The following is a 26,893-nucleotide window of genomic DNA, read 5'->3' as shown; positions in this document are numbered from 1 at the left end:
CTCCAACAAAAAAGCAAATACACCAAAAAGGCTTTTAAGCATAGTAAAGGAAAGTAGAGGTATAGTCAAAAGAAGTTAGGGGGCTGGAGGGAGGGTAACCAGGACTGCAACAGTGAATACACTCGAACATCTACATTTATGGTAAGTGTACACAACTGTACTATGTTCTTCATGTTTCACTGTTGCAGTCATTACATTTGGGTAGATTCCAAAAGTTATGGTTGGGAGGAGGAATTTAGATAGCATTAGGACCAGCTACAAGGCCCTGCAAGACTGCAGTGGCAAAGCCAGCTCTGGATTTAGAGAAAATTGGCAAATGATAATGCTTGGTGAAAGTATGTACAGAACTCCAGGTAGCAGCTTCAAGGATGTCCCTGGTAGGGACTCCAGTGAGAAAGGCTGTAAAGGTAGATGCAACCCTGGTGGAGTGAGGTCTGATCCCCTGGGGGATAGGTTTTCCATGGTGCTTATAGCAGAAATTAATGCAATGGCTTATCCATTTAGAAATGGTTTGCTTTGAAATAACCTTCCCCCTGCTCCTGCAGCAAATGCCACCAGCAGTTGTTCAGATTTCCTTTGAGGTTTAGTTATGTCCAAGTAGAATCTAAGTTGTCTGTGCACATCTAAGGAATGCAGTATCCGTTCCCCTTTATTCTGTGGATTGGGAAAGAAGGTTGACAAATGAATGGACTGATTAAGAGCCACACTGGATACCATCTTGAGCATGAAGGATGGATTGGTTCTAAGGAACACCCTGTCCACATGAAAGGTGATGAAAGGCTCCACTGCCATAAGGGCCTGTAATTCAGATACCCTTCTAACTGAAGTGATTGTTAAAAGGAAAACGATTTTCCAGGAAATAAATTTTAAGTTTGCAGTAGCAGCTGGCTCGAAAAGAGGTAGAGTGAGTTTCTCCAAGTCAAAGTTAAGGTCCCAGGCTGGTGTTGGAGCTCTCCTGGGTGGTCTCAAATTTTTGGACCCTCTAAGGAACTGCTTGAGCAGTGGATGAGAGAAGAGGGGAGGTTCTGTGTTATAATGAGCTGAAATGACTGAGGCGTGGATTTTAATGGAGGAAAACGACAGGCCCTTGTGAAGCATCTCAGTTAAGTATTGTAAAATCTGAGGTATATTGGGCACTGCTGTGCTCATCCCTTGAGATTGGTTCCAGGCACAGAATCTTTTCCATTTTTCAGCATAAGATTTTCTAGTACTAGGCCTCCTTGCCTCTAAAATGATAACCATCACAGGTTTGCTGAGGGATGGTAAAGGAGAGATTAAGTAATTAGCCAGGCTGGAAGGTTCAGTGTTAGAAGCAGAGGGTGCAGAATCTGGTTCTCCTGCTGAGACAGCAGGGAAGGAGTCTGAGACAAGTGCTATGGAGATAACCATGACACACTGCGCAGGAGGGGGTACCAGTGTTGGCACGGCCAGTCTGGAGCAATCAAAATCATCCTTGGTTTGTCCTGTTTGATTTTTAGTAGTATTTTGGAGAGCAGAGGCAAAGGGGGAAGGCATAGATTTATAGGTTTTTCCAGCTGAAGAACAGAGCATACACTTTCCAGGCTTGTTTGTGGGGAGTCCTGGTGCAAAATTTGTCCAAGTGATAGTTTTGGGGAGAGGCAAACAGGTCTATATCTGGGCTCCCCCATTTGCTTGTCAACATGTTGAAAATCCTTGGTTCCAGTTTCCACTCGTGTGGTTCCATGAGTTTTCTGCTTAGTCCGTCTGCCAGTGTATTTAATTTTCCTGGCAGGAATTGAGCTTGTAGGTGCACTTGGTAGCTCAAGGCTATATTCCACAATGCCATGGCTAGTCTGCAGAGGGGGTTAAGAATGTGTACCCCCCTGCTTGTTTATGTACCACATAACAGTGGTGTTGTCCGTCTTTACCATTAGTTGTCCTGGGAGAATGTGGCCCTTGAAGGCTGTCAGAGCATTCTGTACAGCTAACATTTGTTTTGATTGATATGCAGGTGCATTTGACTTGGGTTCCATTTGCCCTGAATGCACTTCCCTGCCAGGTAAGTCCCCCATGCATAGACTGATACATCTGTTGTTAGGGTTTGGGCGGCAGGGAGTGGTGTGAAAGGTAGTCCCTTGTTTTGGTGGCAGGCCTCTACCCACCAAAGGAACACTAGGCGTAGGCAAGGTTTGATAGGAATCATTGTTTCTAGGTCTTGAGAATGTTGACACCATAGGCATTTTAGATACCACTGTAGTTTCCTCATATGCAGTCTTGCATACGGAATTAGAAGAATGCAGGAGGCCATGAACCCCAAGGCTTGCAGTATTTGTCTTGCAGATAGCAGGGTTTTTGTGGCCACTTGTTTGAAGTAGTTTGTCAAATGAATTTGTTTCTCTGGCGTGAGGTAAGCCATCTGGGAAGTTGTATTCAAGCTTGCTCCCAGGAATATAATTTGATGACAGGGTACCACGTGTGATTTCTTTTCGTTTATGGTGTACCCCAGACAAGTTAGAACCCTTTGTACAAAGGCCAGATGATTCAATAGTATGTCCTGGCTTTCTGCCTGAATTAGACAATCGTCCAGGTATGGATATATTTGAATATTTCTTTACCTGCAAAATGCAATAACTGGAGCTAGGCACTTTGTGAATACCCTGGGCGCAGTAGATAAGCCAAAGGGCAGTGCGGAGAACTGATAGTGCATGCAGTCTGCTTTGAAGCGTAGGTATCTTCTGCAAGATTCTCTGATTGGGATGTGCAGGTATGCTTCTTTTAAATCTATTGTTGCCAACCAGGCATCTTTGCCTAGCATAGGAAGTAATTGGTGAAGAGTCAGCATCTTGAATTTTGGAATCTCCAAAAAGGTGTTTAGAGTAGACCGGTCCAGGATAGGATGCCATGAATTGTCTTTTCTGGGTACCAGGAAAAGTCTCAAGAAGAAACCTTGTCCCTTTTCCTCTTCTGGTACCAGTTGAATAGCCCCCATGCTTAAGAGAGAAAGTACTTGTTTTTGGGCCTCTGCCCACTGATTTGGGGGTAGGTCTGGCCACCCGCTTGGTGTTGACAACGTGTGGAAGTGAAATCTGTATCCCTGGAACATTTAAAACCCATTTGTCCTGGGTAATGAGTTTCCAATTCTTTGCATGAAGAGCAATCTTTCCCCTTAAAGGGGCAGTCAGTTAATAAGTGCTTGGAAATTTTAAAAGGAAGTCGTCAAGACAGTTTACCATAGGGGTGAGTCTTATTATTCCCAGATTTGGCAGTGGAGGCCCCCCCACTGCTTAGTTCTGTATGTCCCCTGGGACTGAAACCTGGGGTTTTTGCTGTGTCTGGGATTGGCTTGAGAAGACCTGGAAGGGGCTGGAAAGGACCAATTCTTAGAGGGCCAGTGCCTACTAAATCTAGGGGCTAAACTTGTAAAAAGTCTTTCACAGTTTGCATAGATTTAGCTTTATCTTCTATCTTTTTAAGACGTTCCTCAGTCTTGTTGCCAAACAGGCGGTCCTGATTTATAGGAGCATCCAACAATTTAGCTTTAACATGATCAGGCAAAGATTGCTCCTTAAGCCAAGCATGCCTTCTGAGCACAGACCCAGTAACAGCAGCCCTGCAAGAGGCCTCTAATGAATCAAAACCACATTGCAAAGTATGTTTTCCAACTTGTTCAGCAAAATGCATTAAATCCTGTAATTCTTTATTTTCCACACAGTCAGGAATCAACATCATTTTCTGTTTAAACAGTCCAATAACATGCTGCTGATACTTTAACATATGAAACTGGCAGTTTAAAGCCCTAATGGCTAAGGTTGCAGAAGTGTAAAACTTCTTATCTCATCTATCCAGTGCCCTGGAGTCTCTAACAGAAGGGGTAGGATTTTTAGCAGTAGAAGTCTTAATACCCTTGGGCCCCTGTGAAATAGTCTCTGGATCTGCAATAGGATTTTTAAAAAGGAACTTGTGGGACTTAGGGACCCTGTAGTATCTGTCAGGTTATCTGGGAGCAAGAGGCAGTGTATCAGGGGCCAAACTAGATTCCGGAAAAGCATCAACAATGTCTAGTACAGGAGGAATAGCTAAAGGCCTATACTGAGGTAGGAGAAGGAAATTCCTAAGCCACTTTTATGAATCAGAAAAATCCTGGCTTTCCCAGTGGAAATGCTCCCTTAGAGTATATAAAAGGTTTCCCCAAAAGAAAAATCCTCAGGAGGGGAAGCAGAGGGAATGGAGTCCTCTGCATCAGAATCTTCATAAGTAGATAAGGGCAAATACAGATCATCAAAAGAATCGGAAACAACAGAATTCTGATCAGAAGATTCATAATCAACTTCAGTCCTAGGCCCCTTAGAAGGGGGGGGGGGTTGGCTACCCCTGATTAGAGTTATTAGATCTTCAGCCATTCTTATCATTTGTTTTTTAGGCATAGAGGCCTGAGCAGGTGGCCTGGGCATCGTAGATTTAGGCATGGATCGAGATTTAGGCCTAAGTAAAGAAGGAGACGTCGGTTTAATAAGCAAGTCCATAGGCATGAATACACCCTCAGAAGCCGGTGCCTGCACAACGGCTCTGGACCCATCCAAGGTAGAGACATCCGCGGGTTCCATAGTTGAAGCATCTTGCGGCATACCGGACTCCTAATGGGTCTCAGTAGAGGCCTCGAATCAGAAGTAGCGGGTATCAGGGGCTGCGAAAGTCCTCACTGAGTACCGGCGAACTGGCGACTGGCTTAGGAGAAGCATCATCGGCAGTTTTGGACCTCGGCGGGCTGTCTCTGTCTTTATCTTTGTGTTTTTTTGGAATCCCAGTAGTCGGATGGCTAACCGACGACATTTCTGGATAATTAAACCGAGAACCAAAATATTTAGAGGCGGAAATATACTGACGACAGATAGTGCGCTGATTAAATAAAGCAGAAAACCGACAGCAAGGTACATCGTGGTCAGGGCCTAGGCAAGGAATACAGTACGAATGAAAATCTTTATGAGGTATTTGCTTTCCACAAGTAATGCAATTATTAACTTTTACTGACATTGGTAAGGAGCAAGAAAAAGTTTCCCCAACGGAGTACTTGGCTTTAGTTGAAGACTTTGGTTCTGAAACTCGAAAATGAAAATTTCAGGAGTCGGCCGACCGGCACTTGCGAACTGCTTCTGCTTTGGGCACTGCATGGCAAGAAAGACTGATGTAATAGCATCGGCTGCATGTTTTATACCCCTGATGACCTGACATCATGGAAGAAGGGACAGCAACTAATGCAGGACCCAAGACTTTGTTAATCAGGCCGACTGAGGGCTACCTACAAGCAGATAACCCAAATGTAATGATTGCAACAGTGAAACACGAAGAACATCAGCAATCATCTAGAGTCAATGTTCACGCCACCAGGTGGAAAGCCCTGCCGCTGTTGTTCTTCAATACCACACACATGCACACACACACTCCACCTACAACCATTTGCAATAAATTCTCTTAAATCAAAGTTCCCATATAAAAGTGAATACTTTAGTTTCTCTAACATGACATTTAAACTCCAGGTATGGGAATTAAAGATGGTCAGGGAATGCGTTCTACTGTTAAACAGACTGGAGTGTAGAGGACCTTATGGCAAACAGTTTGACCATTAGCTAAAGGTGAAAGAAAGCAGGTGGCACTCTTTAATCTGTTATGTAAATCTGATCAAGGAGAGGGAATACAGTAAGGGCAGGGGAAAGGCACAAATTCTCAAATGAGTTCTTTGCATGCATCTTTACAAAATAAAGTGCCAGCTTGGAAGAGAAAAGATGAGAGGACCTCTGACAGACACTATGATGCAAAAAGGAAGCTCATGGAGTTTAATTGAAGGCAAGATACAAGGTTTTTACAATAGGGTCTATATTATATTTTCGAAAATTTCAAACATCAAACACCATATGGTCGACACCATATCAGCGATGTTTGAAATTCCAAAAATATAATAAAAAAATAAAAATAAAAAAAAGATACTTACCTAAACGCTGTAGGCAGGGGGGCAAGCCCCCCCACACCCCTGCTACCTAAATATTCCTACTCCAAGATCGCACCGCATTGAAGTAAACGGAAAATATTCCCTACAGCGATTTCCGTGTTACACGTGCGACATTTCGTCCAATCAGGTTCTCTCAATACACGTTTGCCGTTTACAATTTTCAATCACGCGACAGGAACTCTTTACAATATACCCGAAGGATCCTAAAGATCTGTCACTTTAACTCAAAGGGTTAAGACTGCAAGTTGTTAATGAGACTCACTGTATAGATGGGGGGGTCGATTCCTTTTAATTCCACTTATAAACTGTGTGACTCACAGCAAGTCAGGTAACTAAACAATGCTCCTTGACTTAACCAGCTAATTAAACAAATAAGTAAAAATCAAAATCTGGCATGTATAATCTCAGATTCCCTGGCAGTATTCTTCAAGCAGTAACTCAGCAGTGGCAAGGAACTGAAAGGATGCTATGGCAGTACCATTCCAAAAGGGGGAGCTAGAACTGACCTAGTGAATTATAGACCTGTAAACCTGAATTCAGTAGAAAGGAGCATAATAGAGAAAATAGTGAGGGGGAAATGTGAGCTTGATTTCTTCAAAACAAACTGCTAGATATCACCAATGATAATCTATAGAAAACAATGTCAGCCTAACCTGCTTCCATTTTATGAAGTTATATTGGTGTTCAACAATGTACATTTAACTCAGCTAGACACAGGCAAAATGAAGGAATTTAGAAGAGAAGAGAAGCTGACTAATGGGCAGAAGACTGCCTGCATGGTAGGAAACACATTTTAATAGTTACGGGATCTTCTGAAAAGAAAGGTTAAGCGGTTCTGGGCTTCCAAAGAGATCAAGTCCTGGGAACTGTACTTTCTAGAATCTCAGGTATCCTAAGCAGGACAGGATCACCTATATGTAAATGACATTAACAAAGAAGAACAGTGAAGGGTGAAATCTTTAAAGGGACCTGTGCAGACTGGTGGGGTGAAATGAAAAGTGACATCTGAAAATTAGGGTATGCAAAGTACTTCATCTGAGGTCAAATAATACAAAACTGGAATACGGGATGGTATAAATGGTCCTAAAAACTGCAGAACAGAAAAAATATATATCTTGATGTAGTAGTAAAAGCAGAAATGATTTGCCATGTACAACTAAGAAAGATGTGGCCAAGGCCAATAAAATGTTGAACTGTATCCATAAGGAGAACAGAGAACATATTACCTCACTACAGATATCTGGTCAGGCCTCAGAGTATAATGTGCTCAGTTCTGGTGCTCATATTTACGATAAGGATATCAAATGAGCTGAAAAGGTACAATAAAAAATATGCACTGGACTACTCTATTCAGATTTTTGGTGAAGATACAAAGAAAACACCTGGGGTGATGAAGGAATGATAGGTCAGGAGGTAAGAAGAGGGTCACAAGGATATACAGACTCCACTCAAGGATAGCGGAGACAAGATATTGGTGTGTCAGACACTTGGTGACATTATGACCTCATACAGCTCAAGGGAAAAGAAAAAGAAGAGGGCTAACCTAACAGATTATGGGTGTAGCATAAAAAAAAAAACAACTGTACTTTTTCACAGAAGTAGTAGTAAACAAATGGAACAGATTACCTAAGAAGACAAACTGTAAGACCAAAGAAATCCTTTGTGATGGTTTGGGATAGATGGCAGACTAAGAGGAGGACTACAGAAAGCAAACAAAAGATATCAAAGGCTGACTGTTGTGAAGGACATCCAACACACAAGAAATGAAGTCTGATACATTACCCTGACAGCCAATTCACTGATCACAACCTCACCGAGACAAAGCTGCTGAAAAGAACAGCCTACTGACAAGCCAAGAAATCAAGATGACCCATTTTTCCCCTTCTGCTTCATCGTTTGCAGTCTACCCCAGTGTCCACATCCATCTCTAGGCTTACTAGGCTTACCAACTTCGCCTAGAGCCCAAAACAATCTTCAGTCTAAGGCTAGAGCCAACACAGACTCTAAGGATATACTGGGGAGGCCATGCCATTAACTGTTTCCAAAAGTTTTTTTATTTTAATTTATGACCTACTCCTTGGTTCCTCCATCCTCTGAGCTCACCAGTTTTATGCCCAAGGGCTACTCCTCCCTATGGACCACAACTCACCCACAGGGAGAACCTAAATGAACGTCCTTCTCTTCTGAGATGGGGATGATCATCCCCCCTCTCTGTCAGCATCTCAACTGAATGAGGTGCTAATTGAACATGGGGCACCTGAGCAGCAATTAGGGCTTTATCCCTTCTATGCCATGGCACTGACTGAGATGACCCATCTTGACTTAAAGCTCAAGCTTAACATAGGCAGAAAACTGATGAAGCATTTTTGCATGAGTACCCCCCATGAGATATAGTTCTTTGTGTGTGTGTGTGTGTGTGTGTGTGTGTGTGTGTGTGTGTGTGTGTGCGTGTGTGCGTGTGCGTGTGTGTGTATATATCTACAGTGGATATAAAAAGTGTACACACCCCTGTTAAAATGCCAGGTTTTTGTGATATAAAAAATGAGACCACAATAAAGCATTTCAAAATGTTTCCCACCTTTAATGTGACCTATAACCTGTACAATTCAATTGAAAAACAAACAAATCTGTTAGGGGAAAAATATAAAAAAAAAAAAAACGTACAATAAGCTGGTTGCATAAGTCTGCACACCCTTAAACTAATACTTTGTTGAAGCACTTTTTGCTTTAATTACAGCATTCAGTCTTCTTGGGTACACACCTGACATCAATTAAAGAGACTCTGATTAACCCCAAATAAAGTTCAGCTGTCCTAGTAGGATTTTCCTTACATTTACTCAGTCGCCTGCTACAGCAAAAGCCATGGTACGCAGAGAGCTTACAAAGCATCAAAGGGATCTCATTGTTGAAAGGTATCAGCCAGGAGAAGGGTACAAAAGCATTTCCACAGCACTGGATATACCATGGAACACAGTGAAGATAGTCACCAAAAAGTGGAGAAAATATGAGACAACAGTGATGGTGCAAAAAACTGGACATACCTCTAAAACTGATGAAAAGACAAAACGAAAACTGGTCAGGGAGGCTGCCATGAGACCTACAGCAACACTGAAGGAGCTGCAGGAATTTCTGGCAAGTACTGGTTGTGTACTACATGTGACAACAATCTCCCATATTCTCCACATGTCTGGCCTACGGGGTAGGGTTGCAAGACAGAAACCTTTTCTTACACAGAAAAACATCCAGGCCTCGCTAAAATTTGCAAAACAATACATCAAGTCTCCCAAAAGCATGTGGGAAAATGTGTTATGGTCTGATGAGATGAAGGTTGAACGTTTTGGCCACAATTTCAAAATGTACGTTTGGTGCAAAAACAACACTTCGCATCACCAAAAGAACACCATCCCCATAGTGAAGTCTGGTGGTGGCAGTATCATGCTTTGGGGTTGCTTTTCTTCAGCTAGAACTGGGGCTTTAGTCAAGGTGGAGGAAATTATGAACAGTTCCAAATAACGGTCACTTTTCACCCAAAACCTTCAGGGGTCTGCTAGAAAGCTGAAGATGAAGAGGAAATTCACCTTTCAACACAACAATGACCCCAAGCATACATCCAAATCAACAAAAGAATGGCTTCACTAGAAGAAAATTAAAGTTATGGAATGGCCCAGACAGAGCCCAGACTTTAATTCAATAGAAAATCTGTGGGGTGACCTGAAAAGGGCTGTGCACAAGAGATGCCCTTGCAATTTGACAGATTTGGAGTGCTTTTGCAAGGAAGAGTAGGCAAATATTGCCAAGTTAAGATGTGCCATGCTGATAAGACTCCTACCCATGAAGACTGAATGCAGTAATTAAATCAAAAGGTGCTTCAACAAAGTATTAGTTTAAGGGTGTGCACACTTACACAACCAGCTAATTGTACTTTTTTTATTTTTCATATTTTTCCCTTAACAGAGTTGTTTGTTTTTAAATGAATTGTACAGGTTATAGGTCACATTAAAGGTGGTAAAAGTTTTGAAATTATTTATTGTGGTCTCATTTTTTTATATTACAAATCCCTGGCATTTTAATAGGGGTGTGTACACTTTTTATATCGTGTGTGTGAGTGTGTGAGTGTGCGCACGCGCACACACAGACATACACACCTATTTCATATACAAATTCAGGGATAATACCATCATGAAATGAGGAAAACAGACTACTCTCTGCAGATTTCAAATTCAAACCCCTCACAGGCCTCAAGCAGTACTCAGACCAGCAAGAAGATGGATGACAGAAGCTATTATACTACATTCCTAGCTGCACTAACTCCCTTTTTCTTGATATGGCAGCCCTAAGGTGAGCATACTAGTATACATGCAGCCCTCATAGCCATATGAGTTTGAGACTCCATTCTATATAACATATTCTAAATAGTCATCCAAACGAATAACTAAGGAAGTACTGCTGATACACAGAGCTGGAAACAACCTTTAATGAAATACACAAACGAGTTTACATAGGTTTCATCCTACAAACAAAGGACTTCTTCAGAACTATTTTACCTGAGTACTAAACACCCCTTTTATACATCACTTACAACCCCACCCTATTGTAAGTGCGTCAGCAGTAATTCCTTGGTTATTCTAAATAGTCAACAAAACAGCAGTCAGTGAATTTACACAACTACATGGACACTTAATAAAAACTTAATTACCTAGTTCTAGGTGAGCTTTCTCTCAAAGACAAAAACAAAAAACTACACCCAAAAATGTTATCACTGGTGAGTAAGTATGGTTGTGTAAAATCTTACCATAATAGTACATTTCCTTCTCTTCACAGTTGTAGTACTCCTTCTATAAGGAATCTCCTGCCAAAGCTAGCCCCACGTCAAGCCAGTATATCAAAGCCTTTACAGTTTTCTAGGCATCATACGTCACACATATGCACCCTGCGCAAGGCATAGAGAATAAAGGTAACATACAGATGCATACACCTCAGAACTGAAAGGCAACAGGAAGAAGAAACTCTCCCTACGGAGCAGGAAGAACATGTCCGTCCAGCAGGAGGAAAAAATAAAAGAATCCTTGGTCAGGAAGGCAAGAAAAGGGCAGAGCAGAGGGGGAAGGAGGGAGCGAGCAGATATTGCAATCAAAGAGAAGGACATCTACTCTTATGGTAAAATTTTACACAACTGTACTATGTCTTTCCATATCACTGTTGCAGTATTCCTTCCATAAGGGAGAGTACAAGACCTCACGAAGAAACCTGGGAGGAGGAAGGCACTGAACAGCCCTCTACAAACCCATGCAGGATAGGCCTGCAACACTAGCTGTTGCTCTGGAAACAGCATCCAACTTGTAATGCTTAGTGAAGGTATGGACACAAGTCCAAGTATCAGCTGCAAGGGTACAATTGGCATCCAGTCTTATGAAAAAGGCACCAGAAAAAGCAACAGCTCTGGTAGAATTAGCGTTTAAAGAAGAAGAAATACATTTACCTTGAAATAAAATAAACAGAAATGACTTTAGAAATCTGGGAAGAGAAGGTTTGTTTAGAAACTGCCAAACTCAAAGACCTGTGATAAAAGGAAATAAAAATTGCACAGATTTCCGAACAGCCTTAGTCTTATCCAAATAATATCTAAGCTGTCTATGCAAATCTAAGGTGTGAAGAGCCATCTTACTAACAAACTGCAGAGAAGGAAAAAAGTAAGGCAAATTAATAGACTGATTATAAGACAACTCATTGACCAACTTAGGCATAAAAGAAGGATTAATATGAAGAGACACCCTGTCCTGTCAAAAACTAAAAAGGAACAGCCATGACAGCTTAAAGCTCAGCCACTCTCTTAGCTGAAGTAGAGACCAAACGAAGAACAGTACTGCAAGTGCAATGTTGCAAGGAAGCTGAAGCAGCAGGCTGAAAAGGAGCCTGAGTCAATTTTTCAGTAACAAAAGTGAGGTCACAGTAAGGCGGAATAGGCCTACTGGGAGGCCTGATATGAAGAATACCTTTAAGAAATTGTTAGACCTCAAAACTTAGAGACTGAAGCAGAAGTTAAAGGCAGACAAGCAGAAATTGCTGACAGGTGATCTTTAACTGAAGAATATGGCACCCCAGCATGGAGCAGATCACACAAATAACAGAGAAACAGAGGAATCTCCACTGAAAAGGGGTCCTACTTATGGGAGAGGCAGCAGACAAGCTCTCTTACATTTGGACAAATATTTCCTGGTAGTGGGTTTCCTGACCTCCTGCAGGAACCAAAGTACGTCCTCAGAAAAGAGGTGCCTAAAAGGGATCAAAACCCTATCACCCACAGCGTCAACTGAAGATTGGATAAGTGAGGATGAATAAGGGACCCCTTGTCTTGTATGGGAAGGTCGACCCAGTGAGGTAACTTGTGGTGACTGCCCCTGGCCAGGTGAAAAAGGAGAGGGAACTAATGCTGTCTGGGCCAAAAGGAGTCACCAGCAAGATTTTGTGCGAGTCTTGCCTGATCTTGTGCAGGACCTTCAAAAGCAGAGGGAAGGCATACAGAAACATCCCCTTCCAAGGAAAGCACAGGACACCCAACTTCCAAGCAAGAGGACTTGGGACTTTGGAACAGAAGACACAAATTTCACTGCTCAGAGGGGATGCAAAAATAAAATGCCCAGAAACACATCTCTGGGAAGCATCCACTCATGAGCCTGTGTGCTGGACCTGCTCCACTCATGAGCCTGTGTGCTGGACCTGTTCAAAGTGTCTGCCACTATATTGTGCTCTACAAGACTATAGACAGCCTGAAGAAAAACTTGATACAAGATCCCAGACCTGAACAGTGAGCCGGCAAAGAGGGTAGGGTCGTGCCCCCCCCCCCCTGCTTGTTGACATATCACATCACTGTGGTATTGCCTGCGAAACGTTTGAGGGGGCCCGGGAAGAAATATGGTATGAAAGGCCTGAAGAGCTAGGAGGACAGCTTGTATCTCCTTGATGTTGATGTGGTCTGACCTCTGACGAAGAGGTCAGAGACCGTGGACCTTGAGAGAACTGAAGGACGCTCCCCACCCCATGACCAAGGCATCTGAAAAGAGCTCTTGAGATGGGACTGGGGGATGGAAAGGGAGCTCTGGATTGAGATAAAGCTGATGATTCCACCACTGAAGCTTGAGCTTTAGACAGGGAAGAAAGGGACCAAGGAAATCCAGGAGATGGCAATGTTGAAGCCACAGTGACTTGAGGTACAACTTCAGTTTTCTCATATGGAGTCTGGCCAAAAAAAAACATAAACCCGATGCCCCTGAGAAAATCGCTCTCTGTGACTAAAGCTAGAGAAGAAAGAGATTGGAAAAAAGCAATCAGAGAAAGACAGCCTTGGGAGGGAAGGCAGGGATGCTAGCATGTGAATGGTCCAGATCCTGCAACAGAGAAAATAATGATCCTGAGAAGGAACTAGACCTGATTTTTGAAAGCTTATGGTGAATTATTGGCTTTGCAACCAAGAAACAGCAAAACTGGAGGTCCTGTAGCAGGACCTTAGGGGACAAAGTCTGAATAACCACTGTCCAAACAAGGAAAGATCTGAAGCCCTCTCATCCTGTAAAAAGTAGCGACAGGAGTGAGGCATTTAATGAAAACTCTTGGGGCAGCAGGGAGGCCAAACGACAAAGCAGAAAACTGAAAATGCAAGGAAGAAACAGAGAAACGCAAACATTTCCTGAAAAGGGGATGGATGGGGATGTGAAGGTAGGCATCCTTGAGAGCCACAGATACTAGAAATGCATGGGGAAAAAGAGGGAACAAAGACTGAAGGGACAACATCCAGAAAGAGGGAAACTTTAGAAAGGTGTTGAGCTGAGAAAAATCCAGAATATGTCTCCAGGTGCCTTCCTTCCTGGCTATTGGAAACATTCTGGAATAAAAACCCTTCCCTTCCTGGGCAGGGGCACAACTTGAATGGTACCCTTGGCCAAACGAGCATGAAACATCTCTAGAAAGAAAGGAAGGTGTTCCTGAGGAAGGTGAGGGATGCCCAGACAGGAAGAAAGAGATTTCTACACCATGAAATACCCCTGGCGGATGATGGACAGAACCTAAGTCTTGTTTGACCCTTAACCAATTTGGAAGGGACAAGGGAACCTGGCCAAGTGAAAAGGAAAGCAAACTGTCAGATGGAATCTGGTGTGTCCTGAAAAGGAGGCTTCTGAGAAATAGGGGTCTGAACAGAATTAGCTGGAGGTGCATACCCAGAACCCTTTTTATCTTTGGGTGGAGGGTGAGATTGTCTATGAACAAGAGCAGATTTGGAAGGATAATTCCTCTGAATTGTAGGGATAGGAGAAGCAAAAATATCTTTCAGTTCCTGCAATGCCTTGCCCTTATCTAGGAGGGCCTTAAAAAGTTCAGCAGCAGCAGCAGAAGCAAAAGGATTTTTATTATCAACAGAAGCATCCAATGATTTGGCCTTAATGTCATCAGGCAAAGCCTGAAAACAAAGCCACGAGTAATGTCTCAGAACAGAACAGAACCAAATGCAGCAGCCCAAGAAGAAGCATCAGCTGCATTAATACCCACTCTTAATGGAATGGCGAGTCACTTGAGAGGCAGAACCCAAAAATGAAAGGGCCAAAACCTTCCCTACAGAATCAGAAAGGTCACAAGCTATCTGACAAACCCGAAAAAGAAGGGCTAAAACATACCTAGTCATACGAGTCTGGTAAATGATAGCCCTAAAAACCAAGGTGGCAGCTGTATAGACATTTATGCCCAGTTGTTCCATGACCCTACTATCCTTGTCTGAAGGAAGCAGCTTACTAGAAAGCAATAGCTTGGAAGGTTTGTCAGAAGAGACAGACACTGCAGAAGGATTAGGCGGAGGACATTTATAGGAAATTTATGATCACTAGGCACCTTGTAAACTATCAGGTTTCTTGGGAGCTGCTGGCTGAAAATAAGGGGCTACAGAAGCTGCGGAAAAGGTATCCAGGAGGGCAGCCAGAACTGGAGGAACAGCAGAGGGTTTAGAAGACTCCATCTGGAGGAGTTCATAATACCTCTTCTGAATTTCAGAAACTTGAGAACAATCCCCCTTGAAAAATTCCAGCATACATAAAACAGTTTCCCCAAAGGAGAGTTCTTCTAAAGTAAAATCTGGACTGACAGAATCTCTTCCTCAGACCCACAGTCCAAAGAAAAAGGGATCCGAGAAGAGTATGCTAAAGATTCTTCCACAGAATCCAGATCCTCATCAGAAAACTCTTGTTCCCTAGATCTCAAGAGGAGCAGAGTACCAGGATGGGACAAGGCACAGATACTCCCTGAGGAGGCTTTAAAGCCATTAAAGCATTGAATAAGCTGAGTAGAATCCTGCCGATCATATTGGGATCTTAACAGCAGCGGAAATATGCTTTTTGTTTCTTCTTCTGTGGGACGTCCACACGAAAAATACTAGGAGTGTCAGGGATCACCAGTTCAGAGTAATGGTGAGTGTGGAAGAGAGGTGAAGAAGAGGGTACAGGCAGGATGGAGTGGGTGGAGAAGAGTGTCAGGAGTGATTTGTGACAGACTAGTACCTAAGAGTGAAAGGGAAGGTCTACAAAAGGGTAGTGAGTCCAGCTATGTTATATGGGTTGGAGACAGTGGCATTGACAAAAAGGCAAGAGTCAGAGCTGGACATGGCAGAGTTAAAGATGTTAAGATTTGCACTGGGTGTGACGGGGGTGGACAGGATTAGGAATAAGTATATTAGAGGGTCAGCTCAGGTTGGAAGATTTGGAGACAAAGCTAGAGAGGCAAGATTACGTTGGTTTGGACATGTGCTGAGGAGGGATGCAGAGTATATTGGGAAAAAGAAGCTAAGGATGAAGCTGCCAGGTAACAGGAAAAGAGGAAGTTCTAAGTTAAGGTTTATGGATGTAGTGAGAGTATATGCAGGTGGTTGGCGTGACAGAGCAAGATGCAGAGGACAGGAAGAAATGGAAACAGATGATCCGCTGTGGCAACCCCTAACAGGAGCAGCTGAAAGAAGAAGCGTCAGACCCTTGCCAACACTCTACCAGTGTAGTAGGAATCTCCTCCCAAACTAGAATCTGCTGAGTCCCTCTCGGTCCGTCAGAGATAATCAGCTGAGGTTCCCCCTCAACATTTGGAAGAGACATCTGAAAAGCCTTCAAGGATGCACAAGAAGTCGAATCCAAGTTGGCCTCCAACAGGGTCACAGAACAGGAATCTGAAGCAAAAACTGGACGATACTCCAGGATTTCACCAACCTTAAAAAGATATCAGGGAAGGCTGTACAGCAGGCAAATCAGATTTGAGTTTTTGGCCAGCCACTGACCCACAAGTTGGGATGGCTCTGCCATAGTACCTTGCACCAACAAGTTTTAATGTTGACTTTCTAGGTAAATAAACAAGGAGGAGAGATGACTTCAGGACAAATACTTGGCAAATGAAACACTGCATATGGCTGTGAGAATCACCCAAGCAGAAGAGATACTGTTCATGATGATCTTTACGGGAAATCTACCTCCCACACTGACATTTTCCCTTTCTGGATGGCATGTAAACCAACAACAATAAAATAAAAGATATGATAAGAAAGAACCCCAAATGGGCACTTATCTGAAGACGGCTTGGTAACCAACACAGGAGAAGAGCATTCAGACCAACATTCAATGACGGTATTCAGACTAATGGCAAAGTTGTTCTAAGGTGTGTGCATCCGTACGTCACCTTTATGCCCTATGCCTTATGTAACATATTATGCCTATAAACTCTAAAGGCTTTGGTATACTGGTCAGACATGTGGCTATCCTTGGCAGAGATCCTTTATGTAAAGGATACTGCACAGTGATATGGAAGGACACAGACTAATTTTTCATTCAAGCTTTCAAACAGCTAACATTCTTCTAAAACCCAAACAACGTATAGACCAAAATGCATAACCTATAAATGAAGAACCAAGTATCAGGACATTCTTCTTGGATGAAAGTTCATGGATCTTGTTGGCATCATCAGGTGTGCGGAGAAGTACATTTTCTAGGTCTGCACCAGAACACTTCAGTTTATTAGGTCTGAAAAGACAATACCAAAATAAAACAGACAGCAGTTAGTTAAAACATAAATGCATCATATCAAACTCAAACATTAGCTGTTAGGAGAAACCACTCACAATCTTGGCAGCCTGAAAAATGACACACAAAAATACAATCCTAACAAAGAAAATCTAACTATTGCTATTAATTTTTTGCTTTCACTGTAATAATGCAACTGTGATGCACAACTGCTAGAAGAGGATGAGGTCACTGCACAAGATGCATATTCTTGGCTGCCCAAAGCATGACACAAAATGGTTTATACACACTCTTTTACATGACATATTGTGAAACAGAAACTTAAAAAAGACACTTTCTATTCTTTATTTACCAATGGAAAGTTACTAAGCACAGTTTATACACACTCACTAGGATTTGTTCTTCATGTCATACTTTACCACAGAAATGAAGTATGCTGAGGGTTAAGGACCACATATAAATGAAGTATGCTGTGGGTTAAGGACCACATATAAATGAAGTATGCTGAGGGTTAAGGACCACATATAAATGAAGTATGCTGTGGGTTAAGGACCACATATAAATGAAGTATGCTGTGGGTTAAGGACCACATATAAATGAAGTATGCTGAGGGTTAAGGACCACATATAAATGAAGTATGCTGAGGGTTAAGGACCACATATAAATGAAGTATGCTGAGGGTTAAGGACCACATATAAATGAAGTATGCTGAGGGTTAAGGACCACATATAAATGAAGTATGCTGAGGGTTAAGGACCACATATAAATGAAGTATGCTGAGGGTTAAGGACCACATGTCCTACCTAGTTTGTCCATTATCCTCTTAAACTGATGAGCTGCAACTTGCAAATTCTATTTCACTTAACATTCTACCACTACTGCTGCTGCCTTGTAGCTATACCATGCATTCTCCAAATCCACAATATTCAAAGGAAGGTTACACAGGTATCTCAAATCTTCTTTGAACAGTCACACAGGTATCTCAAATCTTCTTTGAACAGTCACACAGAACAGCCATTCCCTTATCTTCACGCTAAGTGAGATTTTTTGGACACTCCTTCAATAAAGGAGTCTACATCTTGGAATGTGTTAAGGTAATTTTTGTTATGTCTCTTTTCTCCCCACCTTCCTTCTAGGGTATATGCATCATTTTCCTATAGTCTGTCTCTTCACATTTTCTTACATAGATTTCTGCATATTTTTGTTGAAGACATTTGTACAGCCTCCAATCAGTCAAAGGCTGACTGATTTATTTTCTTCCATCCTTCAATTTACAGTCTTTGGAAAGAAGGCCATTAATTTGGCAAAGTGAAGACAGGATCTACACTACAGTAAAAAAACTGTAAAATTACATACTGAGATGGAATAGATAATGTAGAACAATACAAAGAAAACTCAACATGTACCATACATATTGCAAAGGCAGTAGAATCAATAAATGATAGCATGGAGAAAAAAATAAATACAGGACACATGGGGTTACAAAAATACAGTACAAGTGAATGTGAGAGTAACGGTCTTCATCACAGACAATTTTATAAACCAAGGAGTAGAAGTCTTGGAAAGAATAATTAGAGGGATCGCATAACAGTGAAGCTAATCTTAGAACTTAAAACTACATACATGAGAAGAACTGCATAAGTAGTAAAGCAAACAGGTTGGTCACACACGATTCCCTTAAGGCACAAATTATCCATTAAATATATGGCAGAAACTGTGGCTAGCAAGGTTAAACAGGTGGCTGACAGGTCAGGAAAGCGGACTTGAATTATTTTTTTGTACTGCCTGCAAGTACTTTAATAAAGGAAAGGATTAAGTACTATACACTGAAAAGTTTAACAGAAGGACTAATGAAATTGGACTTTCACAGTGAAATGGTGAGATGCGAGGCAGAAAGAAAGTGCAGGCATATTTCAGTTCAGTTCAGAGAAAGACCAATTTAAAGATGGCGTGAAACAGCTTATCTCCATAGTAACACCTTTAGACTAGATGAAAACAGCAGTGGCAGACTTTCTGATGCACTGAACATAAATGAGTTTGAATGTATACACAAAGTTGTTGGGTCTTTTGGCTTTTCCCGGTTAGGGGTCGCCACAGCGGAACTCCGGTCCGCTAATAATTGTCAGTAGATTTTTACGTGCCGAGTTGCCAGCCCTGACGCACAACCTTCAACGAAGGTACGCCCATTCACGCATGTCTCCACACAGAAGAGGCTCTAGCTGAGAATCGAACAGGATAACGTCTTACTGTGAGGCGACAATGCTACCGCAGCACCACCACCGCAGTCAACTGAATGTATACATAATATACAATATACTTAGGAATTAACAATACATAACATGCTACCAAGCTGGGGAAAAAAAAACAATGGCAGATTTTGTTATGCAATACATGGAGCTTGGGAAAAGAGATGAATTACAGTCATTGATGCTGCAGGATAAAGCAGTCCTGCTGGTATAACAGAAAAACAGGTTACTGACAGGAGGGGTAGGATATGAAGGCAGCAGGATATAGGTCACTTAGAAAGAAAAGAGGAACAGGAGTGGTGATTTTATGCAAGGAATGATTTTAAACAGAAGTTCACAGTCGAAGGTATGAAAAAAAACAAAGGATGAGGAAAAATACTCAGTTTGAACATAAAAAGTAGCCTGTCAACAGAAAGAAACAATTACAGGTGGGCTGATACAGTACATATGCCACAAGTCATGTCAAGGGGGGATGATTTCTGGCTAAGGAACATAATACATCTGAGAAAAATGAGAAGGGGCATTTTCGCTATAGATCTTTACACTGCCAAGTACTAAATAGGGGACTCCTTAACTCTGGCTGAGAAGGAATGAGACTTGACTGATTTGAAATTAAGTTAAATCATGAGTGGTATAACAAGATGGTGCAAGATGATACCACAAAGGATAATATACTATATATGGTCTTATTCAATGCAGTGAAAGTCACAAATGTAAAGAAAAGCAACATTAGTCTATAGCCATGTTATAGTATGGTTTAAAGAAAAGGTTCAAAAGTCATCTGACTACTTTCCAAAGCTTGATAAATCTTTGTTTCATCCTATCTAGTCCATCACTTGTAGTGATCTCTGTTGCAACACACTATCCCTTCAGACATAGCAAACTGCTTATAAAAAGCAGTGAACGGGGACTGTTCCCAAAAGTTAAGCATGTATTACCCACCCCTACCTCCATTTACCTCCCTATGAATTCCATGTACTACTGTGTTATGCTGTCCAGCCACATTTAGAGAAACCTCCCTTGGGAATCACTCATGGGTTAGCTAATTTAAATATTATTTCTACGCAAGTGTGTCAAATGCCTTTTTAAAAATGTAAATAAGTCATGTTCAATCTCATTACATGTACTGCTTTAATGATCCACTCAAATGTAAACAAATCAGATTCATTACACTTGCCCTTTCTGTTGTGAGTCCATTCCGTCTTGGATTCTTTGCCTTCCTAGCTTTTAAGAAGTTCTAATTTTCAATCCATTAATTATACAAATACTGATGTATACTTTTCTGCCTCACCCTGTGCACAGTTTTATGAAAATAGTGCTGTATCTGCTTTCCTCAAGTCCTCAGGTACTATCCCCAACTTCTTCAAGTCTCAGACCTGTGAAGTTATACCTTTTTGTACTTTTCTGTTTTTTTCCATGTTTTAGCCAAAAGTTATCTGTTTGCATTTTTTAGTTTGTTCTGGGATCTTATCTGGTAGCTTTATTTTAAGTCCTGGAAATATTGTGAATTACTGCAAGATTTTATCATCAATTATACATTATACTGTGCTTCTATCTCCAGAGGTAGAATTACTTGTAAAAGCTAGCTGTTTGTACTTCGAACTCTGTCTGGGGTCTTGGGCCTTAGTCTTGTAGTTTCATTTACAGTTGCGGCATAATTGTGAACTACTGCCAGAGTTGTGCCTCATTTTGTGATTTATTACTGCATTTTTCTATAAACAATGTCAATTGTAAATTTCTGCATTGTCTGGTCCTTTAGACTGTGATAGAATTGTAGTATTGGCAGTATCGTAAAATCTGCTCAAAGACTGGTGCTTCACTGCTTTTGCAGATGTTTATAATCAAGTTTTACTGCAAGAGTATTATATTCTGCTTATGGTTTACATGCTTAAAATTGCATTCCTGTCTCTTTCTGTTTACTTTTCCTCTGTTTTTTTTTTCTGTTCTTTGTGCCTGCCCCACTGAGACATTAAGCTAAAGTTCCTGCAGTTCTAACCTACCTGGCATCATTGACCTGTAGTTCAAGTTGTAGGACTAGAGCTCCAACACTGGCTTTATTTGACTGGATCCCTCCCTAGTTAGTCTGCTTCTTGCAGCTTGAATTTCCCCCATCCCTTTGTTGTTTTAAAAGGCTGTGACTCTAGCTTCTGCCCTTATGGTCATCTGACTTCTAAAGTCCCTTCCTCCCCTCTTTCATTATTGTCTGTTAAATATATGTTTTAAGTATTTTCCACGCAGTTTTCCATAGATCCATAATACCGAGTGCCCACCCAGCAAACCAGTATTACTCGAGTAAACCTCTTTTACTATAAATTGTCTCCTGCTCGTTTTCCCCGAGACCCCATCTGCTTGGTGCTATGGCCACACTCAAGAGGGTCCTGAATTAATCTTGCTCCATCATTGGTAGACAAGAGATTTATTATTTTGCACTTGTACTACTGCTTTATGTTTGCTTTATTTGTTGATTTTACACTTGAAATCATTTTAAGAGTCCCTAATACTTAAACTCACTTTGTCCAGGTAGGTTGTTTTGTGGTAGCATTACACTGTCAAGCAATCCTTTTTGTTTTTACATTAAGACTGGGATAGTCCATCTAAAGGCAGTAGGTGGTGATCAGGTCTATCTGACTTGGGAAACGCATAAGAAAGCTGTAAGTGTTAGTTGTTTTATTGGCCAGACACCTTAGAAGCCAGTTTCCTGTGTTTTAAGTGCCTGTACAAAGTTGGTGCATTTGTGCACTGCTGCCCATCATGCAGCAGTGGTTAGCAGTGAAATGTGTAAATGCAGACACCTGCAAACCAACCTTTCCATACAAAACCACCTCTAAAACTGTGCCAGTAACTTGGTGAGTATAGAATGACTATTTGCACACTGAGTAGCAGAGAGAGCCAATTTGCATGTTGAGGGGCACTGCTCCTTTAATTTAGTGTTATTAGCACCAAAAGCATCCTTAGTCAGCCCACTATTAACCCGTCATGCACCACAGCCTTGTAGCTTACCCAGTAAAGGACATGACATCATGGATATGCACTTTCCCTACTTCTCCAGAGCCAGTTTGTTGGGTATGGGTATACACAGACAATGTAACAATTATCTAATGTTCACTGACAACCACTTAAATACTCAAACAAATACAGTATGTGAGAGATTTATATACACACAATGTCCCTAGAGACAAAACTCTCACTTATAAGCACTCATAACAATAGTGTGGTTGTTAGAAACACACAGTACACCCACGACACATGGTTAGCACTCCACTCTATTCACAGACTTCCTTATGCTGAGACATTTGAATGCAATCTTTCCGAACACTAAATACCTCCTAGGCATTCCACCAGCAAAAACTATCCTCTGTAAACCCAAAAGAACACAAGAGAAAACACCTAACACTATACATACAGCCACATCCAGTGGAACCTCAATTACCAAGCCCATATGGCAAACCAATATACTATCAAGTACTCTAGTCATAGGTATCACCATTGTATGACGTACTGATACCCCACTCATCAGGCTGAACAAGGAGAAAATACTGGTCAGTTGACTATCAGGGATCAGGATCCGCCAAGTTACACATTCACTCAAGTCACTGCACCACAGGTACCAGTATGATTCAGTCATAGTCAATGAAGGTAATAAATGACCGGAGACATGCCTCCCTAGACTATACAACGAGATACATTATTGAGCTCTCAGACTGTGTGTTACAGGTTATGTGCCTAGCACTGAGGAAACATCCTGCCTTCACAAAGGATAATGCCACAGCATGAAGAAAAAATAATGGACTTTATCAACTGCCTTAGATTTTGGTGCCATTCTAAGGAAATACATTATCTGTTAGTGTGGGAGGACAGGGTTAAACTATGCTGCTTTTCCAAGGATGGTCTGGACCTGTTCCCTCTAGGCTTATGATATTAGCTAAAACATTGTCCTCCCCCAAACAGCCTTATTTTAAGCAATAACAAATTGACAAACCTTCCAACATAACAAAATCTACCCCAAAGAAATCTAAAGGTGTTACTGCTTAATGCCAGGAGGCTAAACAAGAAGCACCACTCCCTCCAAGCTCTCCTCACCTTGGAGCATGGCGACATCTGTGCACTTAATGAGATGTGGTTGAAAACCACAGAGTACTCCAGCAGTGCAAGGCTTAAGTGCCTTCTGCACAGACAGGGACTAAAATTGTAGGTGTCTTGATCTAGATCAAGAACAAGCATACCTTTAAGTTGGTTGAACAAGATGATGCAAAGGATTTCCTCCACATCCAGATTACCATGGACAAAGTCCCGTACCATATCCTAGAAAGCTATAGGTCACTCTCTATGTCCCATGAAACCCGTAGCTCATACTTAGGCCTATTGGTGACACTCACCATTCAACCAAATACCATACTCATGGGGGACCTATCTCTCTATTAACTGGGAATCCTATATGATCCTAAATTTGCAGATGCAGAGATTCCCAAATTTTGTAAACACAAATGCCATGGAGAAGTTACTGTATATGGATACAAAAGGTGCAAACATGCTGGACTTGATACTCACAAAGTCAGGAGAACACTGCACTCCCCCTGGTGTCATGTCCTCTCTTGTAAGGTCAGATCATAAAGTGGATTTGTTTGAAAAAAAGAATCAATTCTGTAACTGCAACAAACCCTGTAACTGTTAGAAGCCACTCCAAAGCAAACTACCTTTTATTAAGTGATAACCTGTCGCACTTTCAAGCCCCTCCAAACCCAGATAATACAGCGGCCTATGCAGAATTATTCTCAGAAGCTCCATACAACCATGTCAATGACTGCACAGAAGCTGCTGTGCCCACCAAAAGTAAGCCGATAAGTGTAACATTAAAAAAAGATAAAAACTCTATCAAACTAAACAGACAACTAAGAGGACTAATTAAGTCTAACAAACAAAAGTTTGATGTAAAGATACCATCCCAGGCAAAGAACAACCATAAGGAATTATTTAGCGGTGTCCGAAATCTCAAAGACAGCACTCAACAATGTGCCAAACTGTTGGTAAATGGAGCCATATTCACAGAACAAATCTGGCTGACAAATTCAGCCTCAATTTTACTCCCCTCTCACCCCAAGCTGCCCCCCTCCCAGGAAATATAATCTAACATAACCTTTGTCAGTAGGGAACAGGTCTTAAATGCACTCTAAGGCCAAGATTACAGCTTTGATTGGCCCTAACAATATCCCAGGATGCCTCTTAAATGTCCTGAAATATGACCTATCGGGCCACTAGAGTCACTATTCAACCACAGTTTCTCCATAGGCTTTGTGCCACATGAATGGATGACTTCAAAAGTACTCTGCTTGAATATTGCTAACTTCTGTCTGCATTTTATTTTGAATTGGAAGTTTTTCATTTAAGGTTTCGTTACTTCTATTTTTTTATCTTTTTCTTGTATTATATTTGTTTTGTTTCTTCTTTTCTGTTCTGTTGGAGTTTTAAGAGGTCTTGCTAGGGTCAGTTAGAAAAGTCAGCAAAGAATTCCTTTGCAAACAGTGAATAACATCAGCTAATTAGTGGGAGAAGCTGAGAAATGGCATTCTTCATTTAGATAGAAATATTTGGCAGCATCTCTATTTAGCTGGAGTGCTTGTTTGGCTTGCTTGCTGTACTCTGCCTGAATACTGCTGATCTCTGTCTGCATTTTATTTTCCCTACCACCTGCTCAACTGTTATTGTTTTCTTAATCTTGGTGGCTTTTGAGTTGCCAGCCCTACTATAAATCTGATTTTGGACACTCTTCCCAGTCCCATCTCATCAGCTCATTCTACTGAGTATGGAGAGATCAGTTGGGAAGGCCCACTCCCTTAGTTTCTTAACCTTAAATATATTCTGTTTCTGCTCTTCCCACTTAACTTTGAAAAATTTGCACTTTTTTCAGCTGCTTTTGCTGTATTTTAGTTACTTCTTACTTTATTTTGCTTTTGCTGCATGTTCTTAAGTGTTCAATTGCATTTATTTTGCTGCATTTATTACTGCTTGTTAGTAGCCTAATTAAGTTGTAACTGTTATTCTAAGCCTCTTGGTTTTGGTTTAAGCACTTGGGCTTCAGGCTGGTAATTTTACATTAAGAAGGCTTGTAGTCTTCACAATTGTTGCAGGAGAGGTAGCTTACATCTTTCTAAGCTGGGAATTGCTGGTTGAAGGCTTACTGTGTCTGTTATTCTAAAAGTATCTAAGTTCTGGTTTACGTGCTCATACTTCAGGTCAGTTATTTTACATTTAGAAGATTTGTAGTCTACACTCTTGTGGGAGGAGAGGGTAGCCTCTGCTGTTCTGAGCTGGGAATTGCTGGATGAAGGCTTATTTGGCCTGTTGTTCTAAGTGTCTTTGCTCTGGTTTAAGCACTTGCATTCCAAGCCAATTATTTTATATTAGGAAGATTTGTGGTTTAAACTCGTTTTACAGAAGAGGATAGCCTACACCTTTCTAAGCTGTGAATTGCTGGTTGAAGGCTTAGTGTGCCTGTTATTCTGAAAGGGTCGCATTTTAGGTTTAAGCACTTGGGCTCCAAACCAGTTATTTTACATTAGAAATGTTTGTGGTCTATACTCTTGTGGTAGGAGAATATGGCCTACACCCTTCTAAGCTGGGAATTGCTGGTGAAGGCTTACTGTGCTTGTTATTCTAATTATCTTTGTTCTGGTTTAAGCACTTGGGTTCAGGACCAGTTATTTCACACTAGGAAGGTTTGTGGTCTACACATTTGTGGGTGTATTCTACTGAATTGCTGCTTATTTAAACTGCTTTTAGCTGTTATGATTGTGACTTTCTGCACTTTGAATTTCTAGTGCTTCTGCATTTTATAGTACAGGATAGATTCATGCATTCTTATTCTAGATGTGATCTCATATGATCACTAAAACCACCCATCTTACATTAAGAAGGCCTCCCTGCACCCTTGTCGCAAAAATGTGCAGCCAAAGACCCATCTGAGTTGGTGATTGCTGGAATAAGGCTCAGTCTTGGGCTTTCCCTTTGGTTACTTTTTTTTAACATCATTTAACTTAGCTTGTATTTAAGCATAGTATTTAAGCTGGTTTACTCTCAGTTTACCAAAGCTGCTCAGAGATTGCACTGCTGCCCTGCGAGCAACTCAGCTGTGCATTGTAAAGCACTGACACAGTTTCCTACCCCTAGCACTCCACAGAATAGCTGCTTTTTGTTAGTCTTTCAGCAAAACCAGGTCCATCTAGCCCACTCCCCACTAGTTACCACAGTATATACCTGCCATAATGGACAGACAGTGCCCCACCATTTCGCCAGCCTGCCTGATTGCCATAAACAGCCTGAGGCAATGTAGCAATTGCCTCATGTATAATGACAACCAGTTACTCCCAAAACAAACAAATACAACATGTAAGATATGTACAATGCAATGTAAAAGTGTTTGCCCTTCCTGATTTCTTATTTTTTTGCATGTCTGTCACACTTAAATGTTTCAGATCATCAAACAAATATAAATATTAGGAGTCACAAAAATCTCACCACATCAATGTTTGAAACCAACTCCTAGTACAAAACATAATCAAGAGGCAAAACCAAGGAGGTGGTAGACACGGCAGTTAAAAGATAACTTGAGTTTAATGAAGTATAAGTGCTTTCACATTGCTTCCACA

The 26,893-nt window shown here is 41.4% G+C and overlaps 1 protein-coding gene across 4 annotated transcripts in view; it reads right to left on the bottom strand.

Moving 5' to 3' along the window:
• LOC122787576 (apoptosis-inducing factor 3-like) overlaps window positions 1-26,893 on the bottom strand; it is a 1,199,414-nt gene that overhangs the window by 624,405 nt on the left and 548,116 nt on the right. For all 4 annotated transcript variants that reach the window (XM_044054360.1, XM_044054361.1, XM_044054359.1 and 1 more), the window contains one exon: window positions 16,877-17,004. In XM_044054360.1, the coding sequence (XP_043910295.1) occupies window positions 16,877-17,004 (128 nt within the window). The remainder of the gene's footprint in view (window positions 1-16,876; window positions 17,005-26,893) is intronic.

Source organism: Protopterus annectens, chromosome 13.part0 (assembly GCF_019279795.1).
Source record: "Protopterus annectens isolate FY-2018-M chromosome 13.part0, PAN1.0, whole genome shotgun sequence".
In the NCBI taxonomy this organism is placed as follows: domain Eukaryota; kingdom Metazoa; phylum Chordata; order Ceratodontiformes; family Protopteridae; genus Protopterus; species Protopterus annectens.
Note: the sequence above shows the minus strand (reverse complement) of the source record. Positions and strands in the feature narration are given on the sequence as shown.